This window comes from Haliaeetus leucocephalus, unplaced genomic scaffold, assembly GCF_000737465.1.
Source record: "Haliaeetus leucocephalus isolate CR32 unplaced genomic scaffold, Haliaeetus_leucocephalus-4.0 Scaffold752, whole genome shotgun sequence".
Classification (NCBI taxonomy): Eukaryota; Metazoa; Chordata; class Aves; order Accipitriformes; family Accipitridae; genus Haliaeetus; species Haliaeetus leucocephalus.
In genome coordinates, this window is record NW_010973188.1 from 2,640,791 (window position 1) to 2,659,576 (window position 18,786).

Genomic DNA, 18,786 nt, shown 5'->3' on the forward strand with positions numbered 1-18,786 from the left:
ATACGTGTGTCCTCCCAGTAACTTTTTGATCTGTTTGCTGATTTCAACAAATTCGGCAAGCAGAGATTACAAAAATAGTTCTGAAAGGTGTTTCTACATGTTTCATGAAAACTGATTGCTTTGGGAAGTACAGGGGGAATTTTATAAACATAACTAGAGAAAACAGTCTTAGAACAATTCAGTTTAAAAGTTTTTGTGTTTGTACTTGCAAAATACAAATTCTTTGTATTTGTAAATAGTAGCTGTATTTTGCAAAGATGTGTTGAAAATGAGGCTTCATTAGTTCCACTGCTTGTGGAACTGCTTATTAATCTTTGGCAAGGATTCATCCTGCAAGCTGTTGTTGTCAAGTTTTCTTAATAGCCACTTGCAAAGGGCTTTATCCTTGTACCTTTGGGAAGGACTGGTCAGTTACATATTCTGGGGTTTTGCTTAGATAAGTCTTTCCAAGAATGCTGAAAAGCCGGAGAAGGGAAAACAATTATACTTACAGACTTGTTGATAGAGTCTTGTTTACCATACTCAGACCTATATCTTAAAATGCAGTACGTAATTATTTTCCCAGCTGTATTTGTGGGTCCTTGTATAAGGCTCAAGGTCCATAGTGCTATTTTCTTTAGATGAGATGTCTGCAGTGCCGTTATTACATTATACTCAAACATCCCTGGTTTTCCAGACTAGCTGTTTTTAATGAAAAATGAAAATCATATCCTTATGTTAGAAGTTCAGCTGATTCAGTCTTCATTTTCTTAATGCCTCTGGACCTGAAGAGTTTCATATTACTGTTGTTGTTGTTGTTATACAATGTAGGCATAACAACTAATAATGGACAGTACGAAAAAACATAGCGAGAATACAAAATTATTTAGAAAGAAGGCCACAGAAATGTTTCCAAATAGCTAGCACAGTTCCCAAAAAGGGAGGAAATAACACACAGGATCAGAGCAGAAAACTTTCCAATGAACTGAACACATCATGAGACCAACTTCTCAAAAAACACCTCTCCTCTTGCATGTTTCTTCAGGCCTGCAAAGGGGAGCTTATACACTCCAGCAGCCCTTCAGCTGCCTCCTGTGCCAATTGTGGGAACTCTGTGGGTGCCTAATGCTCAGCTGATGTCTCTGGAAAACCCATGCTTAGATTTGGACTTCTCCTTTTCCCTCTGAAGCTCTTCTTTGTAAGGGCTAGTTTCAGGAAGTTGGCTATGCAGAGCTATGGCAGAGCAACAGGACAGAGATAACCTGCCCCTCTCCTGCAACACAGCTACTCCTCGCAGCCACTGAGCACTGATGCCCACTGAAAGCAAGACCAGGAGTTTGCCAAGATAAGGATGGAGAAAAGGAACTTGGGATCTGGCTTGCGATAATAGTTACTATTATAGGATCCTCAGCAGCGGTCATTGTTATTGAGAAGAATGGAGATAATTCTCTGGCCATTTCTTTTTGCCTCACCCAAATATGGTAATTGCTTTTTTAGATTTTGTTGTTGTTGTTGTTATACTAAATAAATTATTGAGTATAGACCCCCTATGCATCCTGACTTATCTGCAACCCTTTGCTGAAGATAAGGCCTTTGTTTCTGCCCTCAGTGGTTCTGTCACTACAGTAATGACAAATCACCCAGGATATTCTTTTCCATAAGATATTTATATCTATATTGTCCTACAGACCTTAAGACTAGTCCCTCCCTCCAGTGCCTTTGGTCAGTTGCATCCTTTTTTTAAAATTATTTTTTCTTTCTTTTCAAGATGATAATTTTACATGGCTTGGAGCAACAGTTCCAGGAGATCCACAACACACTCCTAAAACTGTAAGACAACAGAAATGGCATAACTGACCAGGGTTTAAAGTTGTATTTGTACTGTTTGTATGCAGCTTCCTTCTGTATAAAAAATTCTTCATGTCTAGGCTGCTGGGCACGTGGGTTAGCTGAGCCAAGCCCACAAGCCTCCACCACACTCACTTACCAAAATGCCAGCAATATGTCCAAGCCCAAGAGGGCTCTGTCTTACATTACACTCCAGGATTAACACTCCTAGTGCCCAGCATAGCAGAACCCATATCACAGAGCACACGAAGGACCCGTACACCTGGCTTTTAGTGCATGGCCAGGTGCTCATGCAGGGACCATCACGTTTTGCACATCCAGGCTCTGAGCACAAGCCCCCAGCACCTGCTGCCTGCCTCCCATCACCAATATCCCTGAGATTATCCCCAGGGTATCAATGACCTAAATATACTGTTTGGGACTTGAAAGTTGCTTTTGTTTTTAATGTTGCTGAGTCTCTAAAACCGGCACACGTAACAAACTGCCTGTTTCCAAGCAGCTGTTGTGTAACTTTGCTCCCTACCCCCAGAGATGTTGCCTGCCATTCATTTAGTGGGCTTGGTTTCACTGGGAAGTGCCTGGGGAAACCTCTTAGCTCCCTAATTAGCAACAGGAGGGGCCAGTCCTTGCTGGAGGTAGCAGTGAGGTCTTCTGAGAATAAGGGAGGCAGAGAAGGGGCCATTTCCAGCTGGGAAAACACTAACTTTTATTCAATGTACAGTGCAGAGCAGAGGACTAAGAGGTGTTGGGGGGAAGGTACTTGCAGAAATGATAATAGGCTTTCTAGGCAAGAAAGGAGCATTTGTGACGGGGGAGGAGGGGATGGGAGAGATTGTCCCTGGCCCTCCCAAGTTGTTCATCACTCCTGCAATCTGAGTTTTACATAAGATATTGTGAAGCAGCACAGAGGCCTTGTGGGCTGGCTGCTGGTGGAGGCAGGAGCAAGGTGTTCCTGCAATCTGCTCTCAGATGTTTGAGCTGGCTCTTGTTAATAAGATTCAGGAATTAACAGCTTGGAAGTGCTTAGGAGCTCAGTGTTTCCTCCAGGGATGTGATAACTGAGGCTGAGCACAGAGCCTGCCATTCAGGGCTGGAGTAGGCTTTGGTGCAAAACAAATCTCCCACCAGCCAGCTGAATGTCCTGAGACCTCACTGGGAAGGTGAAAACTTTGCTCGTCCATTGCAGGTAGGATGATGTGCTTGGAGCTATTCCTTAACCCCCAGGACACAGCCACATGTGATAAGCTCTCCGATTTTTCCCAGGCAATCCCACATCTGGGCAGACCTTTTTTTCATCCAATTGAGAAGAATTGCATGTGCATGGACAGTCCCAGCTTGGACCTGTTGGATCATGGGGACCATTCTTCTTCAGAAGTCATGCAGGGAGATACAGCATTCAGTATCTTTGGCCTGTAGGAGCAAAAATCCAGTGAAGCAAAGGAAAGCCTCATCAGCCTTAAGGATCTTCCTTAAAAGCAAAGGAAGAAGGTGAAGTTGAAAGATGGAGTGATACCATGAGGCAAGCAGGGTTGTGGGAGCCTGGAGGAACTGACAAGAGTGTGAGACCTAATCATCACAGAGCTCACTGGTGATGGTACTTCACTTTGAGCGTTGCATGGAGATAGGAATCATTTCCTCTGACAGGAAAATGTAGCTAATCCTGGGGTGAAGCACAGCAAGGACACTGCAAAAATTTTGGAAGGAGAAGCCTTTATCCAGTAAGATTTTACCGACCATGAGGAAAATGAGATCTAGTTCCCTGAACTAAAACAAAACACTGATTTCTGTGGACAATGAAAAACGTAACTTTTCCGTTTTGTTTTGGCTGCTGCAAATCACAGGTGCACATGGAACAGAGCCATGTGATACACAGGTTGGACAGGACACCTGGAGGTCAGCTCATGCCAACTCCTGCTCAGAGCAGGTTCAGGTAGGTCAGGTTGCTCAGTGCAGTGTTCCTGTCAAATTTTGAATGCCTCCAAGGATGGAGATCCCACATCCTCTCTGGGCCCCTGTCCCAGTGTCTGAATACCTCTATGATGAAATAATTTCTCCTTATACCTAACCAGAATTTCCCTTGTTGCAATTTGTGTCCGTTGCCTTTTGTCCTTCAACTGTTGCTCCTCCAAGATGAGTCTGGGTCCATTTTTCCTACACTCTCCACTAGATAGCTGTAGACAGCAATAAGACCCCCACCCTTTGCCTTCTCTTCTCCAGGCTGAACAAGCCCAGGTCTTCTTTCTCCCCCCCCCCCCCCCCCCCCCCATATGCCACATGCTACAGCCCCCCGGCAGCCTGGTGGCCCTACACCAGCAAGGGTGGGCTCACTCCAGTCTTTCCTCTACCAGCAAGGCCAGAACTGGACACGGCACTCCAGATGTGGGCTGAAGAGAGTGAAGGATGACTTCACTCAGCCTGCTGGCTAACATGCTTGCTATATAGCCCTGTACGCAGCTGGCCTTTGCTGCAAGGACAGCTTGTTGACACAGGCTCAGCTGAGGACCTCAGGCCAGTCTCCGCAGAGTTGCTTTCCATGCATTTGGCATCCAGCCTGTGCTGGTGCACAGGGCTATTCCCTCCCCGTGCAGGACTTTACATTTGCCTCTGTTGAACTTAATTTGCAATTGCACACTTAGGCGATAGGTGGCACTAATGGATGATGACTGAGAGAGTGTCACTGCAGAAGACAAAGCCAGCAGAGGAGACACCTGAGTTGCTTCACTCAGAGCAGTGGCCAGGCGAGGAGGAGCAGACATGTGGCAGGAGATCCTTCCAAATGCCTGGTGAGAGCTCGGTGTGCAGAGGAGGGACTCCAAACAGGGGGCCCTGGGGTTGGGGTGGCAGAAAGCCCCTGTGGGGTCATCAGGCCATTGGAGGGTGGGAGCATGCAGCTGAGTTCTCCTGAGCATCAGTGGGGAGGAGGTTTTATTAGACTGAGCCTTGTTTTGTGTCACTCAGAGAGCTGCTTCTGGGACATGCTTTCTTTGTTATCAGTGCCGAGTTTGTGCTATTGCCATGATAACTGGTTTCATGCCTCTGACTCACTAAACTCCGGGATGTAAAGTGCAGAGGGATATTATTACCTGTTGCATAAGCTGGTCAGCCTCCAAGGAGGTGCAGGCTGCCACTGTTGGCTCTTAGGAGCCCTCTTCTTCCTTCTCTGGGAGCGGTTTAAGGAGATACCTCCTTAAAAATCACACATAGGCTGTGTTAGAGATTGTTATCAAACTGCCTTGGCGACTGCTGGAGTCTCCAGTACAGGCATTGGGTTCTGCATCACAGGCAGTGGTGGGAAACAATACTAGGTAAAAAGAAACACCTAGTGGACTTGGTTTTTCATGGAGTGTCATGTGCTTTTTTTTTTTTTTTGTCTCCAGATGTCGTAATTATGACTTCAGACAGCTCCCTAATCTAGCTGCCTTCCACAAGGCAGAGTGCTGAGGGAGAGGAGCCTGAGGGGAGACCTTATCACTTGCTACAACTACCTGAAAGGAGGTTGTAGTGAGGTGGGTGCCGGTCTCTTCTGTCAGGTGGCTGGTGATAGGATGAGAGGAAATGGCCTCAAGTTGCGGGGGGGGGTTAGATTGGATATTAGGAAAAAATTCTTTAATGAAAGGGTTGTCAGGTATTGGAACAGACTGCCCAGGGAAGTGGTTGAGTCACCATCCCTGGAGTTATTCAAAAAGCGTGTAGACAAGACACTTCAGGACATGGTTTAGTGGGCATGGCTGACGGTTGGACTCGATGATCTTAAAGGTTTTTTCCAACCTAAACGATTCTATGATTTTATGTTAAAAAGACTTTCTCTTGTCGCTTCTCACTTTGCTAGCTTTTAGATTGTACTTTTCTTGCAAGAGAATCTACCAGGCTGAAAGACAACCAAGGAGCATGTCTTCTTTTTCTGTCAGGCAGATGAGACCTAAAAGCTTGGTATCCAGTCAGGAGGAGTTAGAAGTAGCAAAGGTATAGCAGCTCATTGAACTCTGAACAGAGAAATGTTCCACAAGCCTCTCTTTGTGCCAGCCCTGCAGCACAGTGAGTACCACGTGGCTAGGAGCAGAATAACCTTTGAGCCTGAAAGTCCCCTGCCAAGGCTGTGCACCTATTGCTACACAGCAGTCAAAGTAAACTATTTTCTTGGCTGAAGTAACACAGCCACTCATAGGATGAAACACTGCAAGGACACTTACCCAGTTGTTTAGTGCCTTTTATCTTAATTGTGCTGAAGGAGGGAATATTATGGCAACAAACTTTCCAGCTAAAACCCAGCCCAGAAACACTGTCTCTCTGTGCAGAAGCAGTGCTCTGAACTCCTCTCTTTCTGTCCCATCCAAAAAGTAGGAAAAATAATGGCAGATGTTGCTGGGCAGCCAAACATCTTGTGATCCCATGGCTGGGAAGTAAATAGTGTTGGCAGGTGATGTTGCACCATCCCCAAGGGTTTGGTACCGTTCAGACAACGCTATCAGACTATAAGAATGATATTTTTTTTTCCCCCTTTTGTAGGGAGTGCATCTTGTCCCGTATCAGGTGAGTAAAATAGCTGCTCTGTGCTGAGGCCTCCACTTTTTATTAGCACCCTGGTTGGGGCACAACATAGTCCCTTCCCTACCCTGTATGACAACAAAACCTTCATTCACAGTCCCCTTGCAGCCCCCTGCAATAGCCCCAGACACCTCTACTAATCCACAAGGAAAGCTGGAGAGCTTGAGGCACAGGTCAGAGGGACAGGAATGTACACTACATTTAGGACTGATTGCTCAAGCATTTGAATGGTTTTGAAACATGCTGCATGTCTGTTAAAACAAACTCTAGTGACTTAGCTCTCACACCTCAAGAAAGTCCGAAACCTTGCTGTCTGGTACACAAACAGGGGCACCAGACAGACAAGCTGAGACCCTTACCCATGGAAAGCTATGGTGGAGGGCCAGTGTTGCCCTAAAAGATGATTGAATCTGTAGAGGAGCTATGTATAAAGCACTGCCAAGAGGGATACATCCTGCACATCCAGCTCTCTTCGGCAGCTGAAGACCCTTGTCTCTGCTCCTGCTCATCAGTCCATTCTGTCTGTGCAGTTTTTATTCCTGGAAAAGTCCAGCTGCTACTATCCTATTCACTTCAGTACCTGCCTTAAAATAGATTGGCCCATATCCTGTTAACCCTTGTCCCCCAGGGCACCCTCGTTCACAAGGAGAGGGACAAGGAAGCCTTGTGATCAGCAAGGACTTGAGGTCCCTAAGAAGCACTGGCAGATATAACCCTGCCCCAAATCTTGCCTGTGATCTTCAATAACAGAAACCCCAGCCCCTGCTGACTCTGCGGGATTTGTAGGCATTTGTTACTGCTCAGGCCCAACCGATGTGAATACAAGCCTCAACATAGTCCCTTTACCCTTGACACTTCTGTTGCTGAACACAATTTTATGCCTCCCTAGGTCTTTTGAATATTCTCAGAAGAATGCAGTCCTGGTCCCTGTGGCTGCCCTGGGGTTTGGAGGGATGCTGGTTTACTGGATGAGATCTAGACAAAAGATCAAGACTATTGAAATAGGCGATGGATGGTGGGGCTCAGGTGAAAGACCCCTAAAAGGGAAAGAAGATGAAAGTATCCGTCCCTTCAAGATTGAAACATCTGACAAAGAAATCGAGGTACCAGTGGCTGGGATGTAAGGAGGGGCAGAAAGCTGCAAGGTGGAAGCAGTCCATCACCTACCTTACTGCTTCGAGGTGATGTCTTGGGGGTGACAGCAGTGCACTTATATGTGCCAGTGCAGCCATGTAGCCCTGTTGGATGATGCTCTGGCTTACCACCCTTTATGAATGGGAATTGAGCTCAGATTCATTGCAATGTCCCATAAAGACTTTCTGAGACCACAGACCCTCCATGCAACCTGGGGCTGCTCCTGCAGAAAAGCCACACTTTGAGCAGCAGACTTTGACAGTGGGGCTGTGAATGGTGGAGTGGGGTGGGAGGGCATTGGGACAGCAGTGGCACTGGTGGGGCAGGACTGAGGGGCTTCCACAGAGGGAAGGACATGCCTGTCCCTAATTATCTGGCCAACTAGCAGTCAGCAGCTCAGGCTGAGCTTCTTGTCCTTCTCCCAGCCAGCAGTGCTGGCAAGCTCCTAGTGCCAAAAACCCTAAAGCGAGTTAGCAGCAAGGCAAGAGTAGGACCTGGTACTCCTGGGTGCCCTAGGGTAACTGGCAACCTGTAGAAAAATATATTCCCCAAATAAATGATTCAGGAGCTCATACAGAGTATGGCACTGCTTCAGAAGGGCTCATGGTGTTCCAGAGTGATACAAAAGCCAGTGGAGCCAGGAAAGCCCGTCCGTGCCCACCCTGGTGCAGGGCATGCGCAGGTGGCTGGCCAGCATCACAGGAAAGGCTCCCCTCCACAGGACCTGCACCGGCGCCTGGAGCAGGCCCGCTATGCACCGCACCTGGAAGGAGCCGCCTTCCACTACGGTTTCAACTCCAGCTACCTGCAGAAGGTGGTGGCCTACTGGAGGAACCAGTTCGACTGGCGCAAGCAAGTGGAAGTCCTGAACAAATATGCCCATTTCCAAACCACCATTGAAGGTGAGGGGGTCTCCGTGGCTTGAGCAGGTCTCACTTTGAAACACACAGAGAGAAGGAGGCGATTTAAGAGGTTACAATATTTAAGACAACAGTATGCATAACAGCTTAGGGATATGAGTGAAATATCACTAATAGAGACTATATTATTAATAATCTTCTATAGATTAAGACCATTACACAGTGGCAATAAGATTAGGTCTGCTTTAGATGGGCTTCATCTGGTTCTGAACCTGTGCTAACTAATGATGAGGTTTTCTTCTGCTATTGAAGGTGGCTTGAAGCCACCTTTGAAAATTGCAAAATTTACCCAGAATCTGAGGCTAGAATATCCACCACCACCACGCAGTTTAGCCAGGTGAAGTTAGCCAGACTTTAGGTAAGTGATCTGCAGGTTAAACTTCTATCTTGCACTTATTTTTTCCTGTTTCTTTTTTTATCACCCACGTATGTTGTAATTTTGTCATGTTTTTGCATGCATCTTACCTGCATTATGCTATTCATTTAAGTGCAGCTCTACTTATATACTGTGACACCAGTTTTTCAGAAGATGGATGCTCAGTCTCCTATGACCCCAGTATCTGGGGCTGAGATCAATACCTCTGTCTGTATGTAAAAGATGAGACATAGGTACAATACCAGGCATCCCCTTTCAGCTAGGCATCTTCTTGCCATGGGTTGATTGTGTAACTTCTGCTGCAAATGCTAATTACAGTTTTGCTACCCTCCTTCTTCAGAGTCCAGAGCAGAAACTGTGATGGAACCAGAGCTTTAATTTATCTGTCTTGGATGTGTGGCAGGGATTGATATCCATTTTATCCACGTGAAGCCCTCCTACATCCCTCACGGTCGAGCTGTTCAACCTCTGCTGATGGTCCATGGCTGGCCTGGCTCCTTCTACAAGATCATCCCTCTGCTCACGGAGCCAGCCAGGCACAGCCTGAATGAGGGTGACGTGGTGTTTGAGGTCATTTGCCCATCTATCCCAGGCTATGGTTTCTCGGAGGCACCACACCAGAAAGGTAAGCAATGAAAAGGCTCTGTTGGAATTGCAAGGTTTTTGGAGTAACACCTCAGCCATCCCCGGGCCCCCTGGTCACTGTGGTTTGTGACTGCAGATGCTTGGCTCTGCACTAACACCCACATGGCTGAGGCTCTGGGGTTGGCTGTGGAGATCCAGAAGGTAATGGCAGCTGGAAGCCAGGTCTTCTTTCCACTTTCTCCACTTTCCACTCAATTTCTTTCATCTTGTGTTCGCTTTATTGCCAAGGAGTGAGGCAGAGCAGCATAGCACACTGTGCCTTCACACAGCAGCATACTCGCATGCTTCTGTCACACCATGATCTTTGGCCAGGGGATGAACACTAGGACAAACAGGTCTCCTGTGTTTCTCTCTACCTACAGGCTTTGACACCATAGCAACTGCTCGGATATTTCATAAATTGATGAACAGACTGGGCTTCAAGGAATACTACCTACAGGGAGGAGACTGGGGATCTCGTATTACCACAAACATGGCCCAGATGCTGCCACAGTGAGTAGCAAAGGGAATAAGTGCAAAAAAGCTGCCTCCAGTTCTTACCCTACCTTCTGGCATCATGGTCTGCACCCCTGTGCATTCAGTTGTATTCATATGCTTTGCATTGATATTGGCACAGTTCTCATGCTTTCTAAATTTCAGTGCTGTTTGGCTTCTCTTTCACTAGCTGTGGAAGTAAACTCTGCTGCATTTTGATTTGAGACGTCAAGGAGACAGATCATCATTCTAAATCAGGAAAGAGATAAATTTAAAATCAGCAGGGAGAAAAGGAAGGAAGGACCTCCGCCTTTCAGCAGCTGAACAGTACCACGAAATATAGGACTTCCCTATCTAAAATGCAGAGTTGAGACTGATCGGAAAAGAAACACAATACCTTCCTTAGAAGATGGCATCACAGCTCATTGTTTAGCATTTAATGAGAAGTGGGCACCACAGCCACACTTAAGTCCGACAACATAAAGTGGGAAAGCTCTTAAGCTGTTAGATTGCAGGCTGAGCAGCTCACTGTTCCCAATTACAGCTGTGCTTCACAGAGTGCAGAGCACTGTGGCCACATGTGATCTACTCAAGCTTTTCAGAAAATACCCAACACAGCCTGTTCCCTACAGCACAGAACAACACAAGATCAACAGCCAGAGCTACCAGCATGGATATGCCACATCCAGAAACTGGGTACCTAAAGCTAACATCATACCAGTGGCACAGCTGGGTGGAGATGGCACCAACTGTACCATTTCTAACTCCCATAATTATTTTTTTTTTAATCATAATGAACCTGAAGGACTTCATGTATTTGGCTCAGTGAAATGCTTCTATCACGGCTCCAGTCAGACTTATTTTCTAGAAAATTTGGAGAAAATCACTTGATTTAACCTTCTGTTCATTAACTTAATTTTAGATCTGTGAAAGGGCTTCATCTGAATCTCATCTTCATCACCAGACAAGGTTTGAGAAGGATGATTTCTGTGATGCTTGGGGCTTATGTACCATGGCTTGTAGGCCTCACTAGGGAAGATGTTCAACGTATGTACCCTTTCATCCAGAAGAATATATATGAACTTCTGCGAGAGTCTGGATACTTACACATCCAAGCCACCAAACCAGACACTGCAGGTAATGAACCTTCTCTATAGCGCTATGAACATTGTGTACTAACTGCTTACAGTATATAAAAACTTACAATTGAGCAAAGGCCAACCATATTTGAGAAGCAATGAGTTTTGGTTACCGAATGCAAGACATGGGGACAAGAACTGTGTAAAAGGAAGTTAAAAGGAACAGCTTAAAAAAAGATGAGGACTATAAATAGCACTTTTCAAGGTCTTTTAAATGGCATGCCACTTCTCTTGGGGAAAGAACCCCTTTGCAAAAAGCCTCTTAAAGTAAAGCACAGGGTCATGAAATTGCAGCTGCTAGAAATAAATGTAGGTGAAAACAAGAAAAATATCATAAGCAAGTGCAATGTGAAACTTGCAGAAAGGTAGACACAGCCCTAACACCTGAAAAGCCAGAAGCCTGACATAGTTAGGGGGAACAGAAGATAAGGAGTCTGAAGAAAGATACGGCCATCTCAGAAAAGTTAAATGAATTATTTGCATCAGTCCCCACTAGCAAGGATTATGAGCTATCCCTTTATTGAAATAATCCCTCATCAGGAAAGACAGTGGAACTGTCTCAGACTGGTGTCAGATGTGGAGACCATAGAATGAATAGCACTGCATCCTGGCAATTCACTGAAAAAGAAGAAACAAACTGAAATGTCAACTAATGCTTAGTCTGTTACTTGAACTGACGGCAATACCAAAGAAGTAGAAGAAGACAAACAAGATACCGAGTTGGGGGGTGGTGTTTTTTTGGTTTGGTTTTTCAGGTTTTTTTAAGAGCCAAACAGTGAAGGTAGCCCCAGAAAAATGAAGACCAGTATGTCTAGTCTCTGATCAGAAAACTAGCAGAACTATTTTAAAGAGGAGAATTGATTTACAGGTGATAATATCACAGGAAAATCATGCTTCAAAAATCAGCTCTGGCAGAATCAAAGAGCTGTGGATCCAGTAATGAAACATATTTCATTTCCAAAAAAGTTTTGTTGAGGCTCCTCCCCCAATGTTCTTGAAGAAATTAAATTGCCTTAAGAAAAGGATTAAGTTAGTGGATTAAAATAACTAGTTAACATGAGAATCCAAGCATAGGAATAAGTAAGCAAGTTCCAGGGGATGGAGAGTATGACAAAAATCTGTGCTGGCACCTGCACATTTTAACATGATCCTAATTTCTCTACAGATAAAAGTTAATGGTTAAGTGAAAATTCAGCAGCTATCCATGGTTTGGTTTAATCTAAAGATAACTGTAGAGAGTTGCAAAAACATTTAAGTGACTGGTTGATTAAACTGGCCAATAAAAATTGATGTCAACAAAGTCCAAAGCAAGTTAAGTAGAGGAAGCAAATTACAATGGGCTCTAGTTTGAGAGAATCCATGACTCATGGATAGTGCTTTGAAATGTCAGCCAGCTCAGAGTTTAAGAGAATCTTAGAAACTTTTAAAGAAAGCAAAAAGAGACTAAGACAAAACATTAAATCCATGATATTCAGAATCTGTTGCACCCCTGTTCACCAATATATTTTAGAATCAGAAGAATACAGGAAGGGCAGAAAAGGAAGACTGAAGTGACCAAGCAGCTTCTGTACAAGCACTGTACATAGTCTAGGACTCTTCAACCTGGAAAAAGAAGAGCAGGGATTTCTAGCACACTAAAATTATGAAACGTAGAAAATGAATAGGGGCAAAAAAATGTATTCCCTACTCAGTCTCAAGAAATATCTCCATTATCAGTTTAGTTCTCATTAGGCATGTTTAAAGCAAAGCTAAAGTATTTTCACTCACCACAAGTTGTGATACCTAAGATGCAGTACAGGTTGAATGACTAATAAGATGCAAACAAGACTGGTGCTTCTGAGTATCTAATCCATGGATGTTGAATACAGTGGTTCAGAGGCAGCTTCCAGACCCAAAAATGCTTCTCTCCAGGCAGTCATGTGCTAGCTGGCACAGTTTAGCCTGCTTTACCATTGCTCATCAAAGCATTTGCCCAGGTGGCCAAGGCAGCCAATGGCATCCTGGCCTGTATCAGAAATAGTGTAGCCAGAAGGAGCAGGGAGATTATTGTTCCCCTGTATTCAGCACTGGTGAGGCTGCACCTCGAGTACTGTGTTCAGTTTTGGGCCCCTCACTACAGGAAAGACTTTGAAGTGCTGGTGCATGTCCAGAGAAGGGCAACCAAGTTGGTGAGGGGGCTGGAGCACAAGTCTAATGAGGAGCAGCTGAGGGAACTGGGGCTGTTTAGTTTGGAGAAGAGGAGGCTGAGGGGAGACCTTATCGCTCTCTACAACTGCCTGAAGGGGGGTTGTAGTGAGGTGGGTGCTGGTCTCTTCTGTCAGGTGGCTGGAGATAGGACGAGAGGAAATGGCCTCAAGTTGTGGCAAAGGAGATTTACGTTAGATATTAGGAAAAATTTCTTTACTGAGAGGGTTGTCAGACATTGGAATAGGCTGCCCAGGGAAGTGGTTGAGTCACCATCCCTGGAGGTATTCAGAAAGCGCGTAGACAAGGCACTCCAGAACATGGTTTAGTGGGCATGGATGATGGTTGGACTCAATGATCTTAAAGGTCTTTTCCAACCTAAATGATTCTATTCTATGATTTACATTACTTCAATCTGTAGCAAACCACTCTAGGCCTGCCAGGGCAGGGAAACTGTTGTGCCAATGCACAAACTTACTTTGCATTAACTATGTCCACTATTAAATTGAGACCATGTTGTTCATTATCTTCTGCAAAGTCACTCAGTGCTAAAATCACACTAAAATACACTTGAGAGCAGGCAATACTGAGTATGCAGCCTAGGGCATGGTACAGGAATTTTCAAAAGGCAAGCCTCTATCACTACTGAAGTAATCCCTATCCCTGTTTTACAGGTAAGAACATAGATACAATATGCTGTGTACCTGCTGTGTTTATAATGTCCGTTAGCATTCCTCAACAGCAGGAACAGATAACAGATACACAACACTCCACTGTTTAAATTAGATAAAAAGGTTAACTAGGGTCCTGGTTATCCATCCTAAACAGGACAGTGCTTTCGAATAGTTAATCTGAAATTTCTTTTCAGACTGCAATCCCTTTACATCTGAATTTGCTCCTTCTGCCACATGTTACCAAGAAGCCAACAGGACTTTCTTAGCTCCTAGCTTCTTTTGTATAGGAATTACCCAGGTTTGTAGTGCTGTCAGTTACAGCCAGAATTCCATTGGGGTGAATTTGTCAAGAATAAAGTATTACCAGGGCTAGTAAAACACAGACTCTCTACTGAATTCTCATAGAAGACTGAAGACTTCATGGAAGTCCAGTTTAAAATCCACTGAAGTATTGCACTGCCAGGCAACTGCAATAGGCCTCCCATTCTTCTCCTGAATTAGGTTGTGGACTGAATGACTCCCCTGTGGGGCTTGCTGCATATATTTTGGAGAAATTCTCTACCTGGACAGATAAATCATTTCTGCATAAAGATGATGGAGGCTTGGAAAGGTAAGAAAACAGATGCTCTTCCATGAGAAGAGTCATTAAAAGAATGAGTCATGATAACTAATGAGATAGGTAAAAAAACTGGCCAGTCAAAGCTGAATTTTAAGGGTGAAAGACTACACATGACAAGTAGTAGTTTAAACTTATAGCAGACTGCCTGCAAACTACTGCTTCAGCACCAGACAGTTTTGCTCCAGGCACATGGGTGCCAATTATTTTGCTGCTTGAAAACAAGTGGAGAACAAGAGGAACAACTGCTCTTCAGGGCATGAGCCCAATATAGCATATTGAGAAACAGCTTCCGATGAAACTTGTTCATCTTTCTCAACAGCAAGTACTCTCTTGATGAGCTTTTGACCAATGTGATGATTTATTGGGTGACATCCTCCATTGTGTCTTCAATGCGATTCTACAAGGAGAACATCTCCAAGGAGCCTGGTCTCACTGCTGATGCCAGGTAAGGAAGCAGCAGGTGCAAAACAGATTTGCAAATGAGATTGAACCACATTTGCCTGGATAAACATTTAGATCACTTACAACAGCAAAATTAACTAGTTAAAAAAAAAAAATCCAAGTTCTTATTTTCTGTTGATAAATATAGTTAAGGGTCACTTTTCTTTTGAACCTGTAATTCACACAAGGTAGCTTGTGGCCAAGACAATGCAGAAGATTTATCAAAGTATATTCAGTCTTGTTTGTGTTCGAAATACAGATCTATATACTTACTTACCAAACAAATGTAATCTATGGCTCAGTTCAGTAAAAAAAAAAAAAACAAAAAAAAACCCCAAAAAACAAACAGAAAATCATGAGCATTTCTAAGAGACAAGTTTAAATTGAATTAGGAAGGATATGGCTTACTGGTGGATAAACCAAGAACTACAACTCTTAAGCACAAACTTGGGGAAGCAATTTGGAGCGCAGTACTTGAAATCAAGCACCTTCTAACAGCTGTTGGCTTTAAGATAACAATAAAAGAGGCTGACCAGGAAAATGCTGCTGAGCAAAATTCTCCAAGTGATTGATCATACAAACAAATAGGAAAGTCTTTTTCTTTGTAGACTGAACCAGTTTAGCTTTCCTCTGGAGAGTCATTTGTTATGCTGGTACTATAAATTCTAAAATAAACATGAGCTAGCTCACTTCTGTCTTTCACAGAGGTGTGGCATCTTGCCATGCATCACAAAACACGGTAAGCTTAAAAATCTGAAACATTTCAAGATTGAACCCATCTTTGGGTATAACATTCTTAAACTCAAGGAGATCCAAATACAAATGAAGTTCTTCAACAGAGTACAGACCACAAAATGGGTTGCTGGGGTGAAACTTCTCCAGTTGACTGTGGCAGTTACCAGAGTCAGAAGGTTTTTATAGACTTTCCCCAGGACATTTTAAGAATGCAGTTAACTAATGTCTTCTAGGGTTGGAGTATATGTTCCCACAGGGATTGCAGCTTTTCCTCAGGAGCTAGTACATACACCACGTGTCTGGGCAAAGGATATCTTCAAGAACATCATCACTTACTCTTACATGCCACGTGGAGGGCATTTTGCTGCCTTTGAGGAGCCAAAGCTTCTGGCACAAGACATCATGCACTTTGTCAGAAAGGTGGAACAGCTGTGAACCTGCAGTCAGATACATACACAGAATGGAAGCAAGTTGTTCTGTCACCAACAGAACCTTTACTTTGAGCGATTAAATAAATCCAATATAATCACATACAGAAGCCAGCATTTTATTTTGATAATGATTATAGTACTAAACTTGTTAATCAAGTTCTAAAGCTCTTTGTAAGACACACACACACACAAAAAGCATCTTGTCTTCTTTCATTCCCAGCACTATATCATTGCTGCATTCACAGTTCAAGTGTAACAGAATATGTAAACAGCTTAATGCAGCAACATTGCACTCATTTGGAGAAGAGAGTAGAAAGGAACTGGCCCCTTGCTCCTCAGAACTAAGGCTTCTGTTCAAAAGCTTCTTTAAATACTTGAGTGCTAGCATTCTTAAATATGCATTACAAGCAGCTTTTGTGGATGTGTAAAGGGTTTTGATCTCCTGAGCACAAACACTCCTACATTCAAGTTGTACTTCATTCAAGAGACCTGCGATTACATGTTCAAGTGGGCAGCTACACATAAGGCAGCTTTCTTCTTTCTAGCAGTTTTTCCCCTAGAGCTAGCTTTAGCAGTTACTACACATTGTAACCAGTTATTAATAAGGCAGAGACAGCACTCCTAGTGTTCTCCAAGCTCAAAAATATCAACTTAATTTTCTCTTGGTTCTATAATCTCATTCTGTTCCAACAGGTCAAAGTTAAAATATGCACCAAGTGTAGAGGGTTACCTCAACCCCTACCCTCCTTTTAAAGGATTTTTACCACCCCATCATGCAATTTTTGCTAGCAAGAAACTGCAAGCAGCCTTGCTACCAGTAGGCTTGAGTTCCTCTTCAAATGGGATAGAGCTATTAAGCTCATGACATTACAGACACATACCCATCTGACTGAAGGTAACTCCAGCAGGTATCTAGTTCTGACACACTGTGCTCTAAGGGTTTCTCTCCCTCCCTCCCTGTCCCATTCTGCACTAGACACCAGGCCAGAAGAAAGGGTCAAGTTCTGCTTCCAAGTAATACATTCTGACTTAGAACAGGAATTTGACAGGTAAAGAGAGCACTGAACTTCATCACACTCCCTGCACCTCTTCACATTTCAGAAACATTTACACTCTAAGACTCTAAGATTTCCAAGACAAAGTAACCAAGAAACTAACTTTTTTGTTAAAAGTGAGAAAAAAATAGAGTACTGGGACAGGAGTCCTAACTTCCTGTGAAGAGGGTTAGAGCAGAGACTGCTTACTTTTAATTTTAACTACATCTAACGGATTGTCAGGGCTGTTGGACTAAAGGTTAGTAAAAAAACCAGGAAGATGTGCTTCCCTGCCTCTGCAGCACTGCTCAGCCTCTTTTCATCACCAGTACAAGACCATGCCAGGGACAAGACCTCCCAATTGCTGAGAAGTCCCACTCTTTGGATTATTAAGTAACTGCACTTACATTATGGGGAAGTCTCATATGGAGAAGTCTCATTTTATCAACTAGATTGGCAAACACTTGAGTACTCAAGCCTGATCAGACTGCAGGGAAAGGACTCCTTTTACAGGAATAGGGTAGGTAAGAATGGTTATGGCCTTTATAGTAAAGGCCAAGTGTATTAATAACCACATACATTATCTGGAGTCCCAATCAGCTAATGTAGTAATTATTACCAGAGAAATGGCTGCATTAAAACTCAGGAGAGAGAACACGGTATCCAGTATTTGCCCGTTCAGTAAGTATATAGCAGGAAAGTTTTACTCCCAACAGACTAATTCGTCTCCTCTGTGCCACAACTCAGGTCCCTAAAGAATCACTGTATCTGTGTGCAAGCGTGCCTTAAAGGGTATTTGCTTTCAACAATTCAAGACGTGAAGACAGATTAATACAGTCAAGCTACAGGAAGGCAGTAGATGCCCTGGAGAAGAGATCCAGATAGATAAGAATATGCAGTTACATTTGACAAAGTTATTATCACTTAAGGCAGCACCAAAGGTTTTTCAATATTCCATTAAAGTTCTACAGAGCACAGGTCATTCATGAAAGCCTTTGAGTGTCACGGGTGCTTGAAACCATACATAGTCCTCCCAAGTAGAAGTCATATGCTGAGGAGGTGAGGCACTTATGTTGATGTCTCCATCACAGGACAAGTTAACAGTTAGTTTCCTCCCTCGGGTTGGCACTTTATAGTTGAGCTTGGGCCGGAACCAATCAACACCACAATCGCGGTGTCCTTGGAGCATAACAACAGTGCCCATGACAGGGAGAGCCTTAAGTTCACTGAAGACATCCGCAATGAAGAGTGAGTGAAAGAGCTTGCGAACACAGGATGCAGTTTTCAGGCTCTTCTCAGCACTGCCCTCACAGATACCCTCCAAGTTGAGCTCATAGAGCTCCTTGGGGCTCATGACATTGCCTCCAAGTAGAATAAGAACCCGAGGAACCAGTGTCAAACTAAACATTACTTCCAAGTGCTGGAGCACTCCCTCCAGCTCCATCAGCACCTGCTGGCACTTCTTGCTTGCCAGGTCCATGGAAGGTGGCTTCTTAATCACATCTCCACCCTGGAAAACAAAACAAAGAGATTAGTATATTTCATTATTTGGACATATTAGTCCTAATACACTCTTTGGAAAGCATGGCCTATCCCATCCCTGAAAGT

General features: G+C 44.0%; 2 protein-coding genes across 2 annotated transcripts in view; one reads left to right on the forward strand and one right to left on the reverse strand.

Moving 5' to 3' along the window:
- The first annotated feature begins 4,505 nt into the window (after positions 1-4,505).
- On the forward strand, positions 4,506-16,314 carry LOC104840322 (epoxide hydrolase 1-like). The gene is made up of 10 exons (XM_010581174.1): positions 4,506-4,610; positions 6,334-6,357; positions 7,262-7,475; positions 8,228-8,408; positions 9,206-9,427; positions 9,810-9,939; positions 10,844-11,058; positions 14,420-14,528; positions 14,857-14,982; positions 15,947-16,314. Exons 1-10 carry the CDS (start codon positions 4,582-4,584, stop codon positions 16,146-16,148), a joined length of 1,452 nt encoding a protein of 483 aa, XP_010579476.1. The 5' UTR covers positions 4,506-4,581; the 3' UTR covers positions 16,149-16,314.
- The window catches only part of MAD2L1BP (MAD2L1 binding protein), a 4,592-nt gene continuing 2,117 nt past the window's right edge, over positions 16,312-18,786 (reverse strand). The window contains exon 2 of the mRNA XM_010581173.1: positions 16,312-18,688. Coding sequence (XP_010579475.1) covers positions 18,158-18,688 — 531 coding nt within the window. The 3' untranslated portion in view covers positions 16,312-18,157. The remainder of the gene's footprint in view (positions 18,689-18,786) is intronic.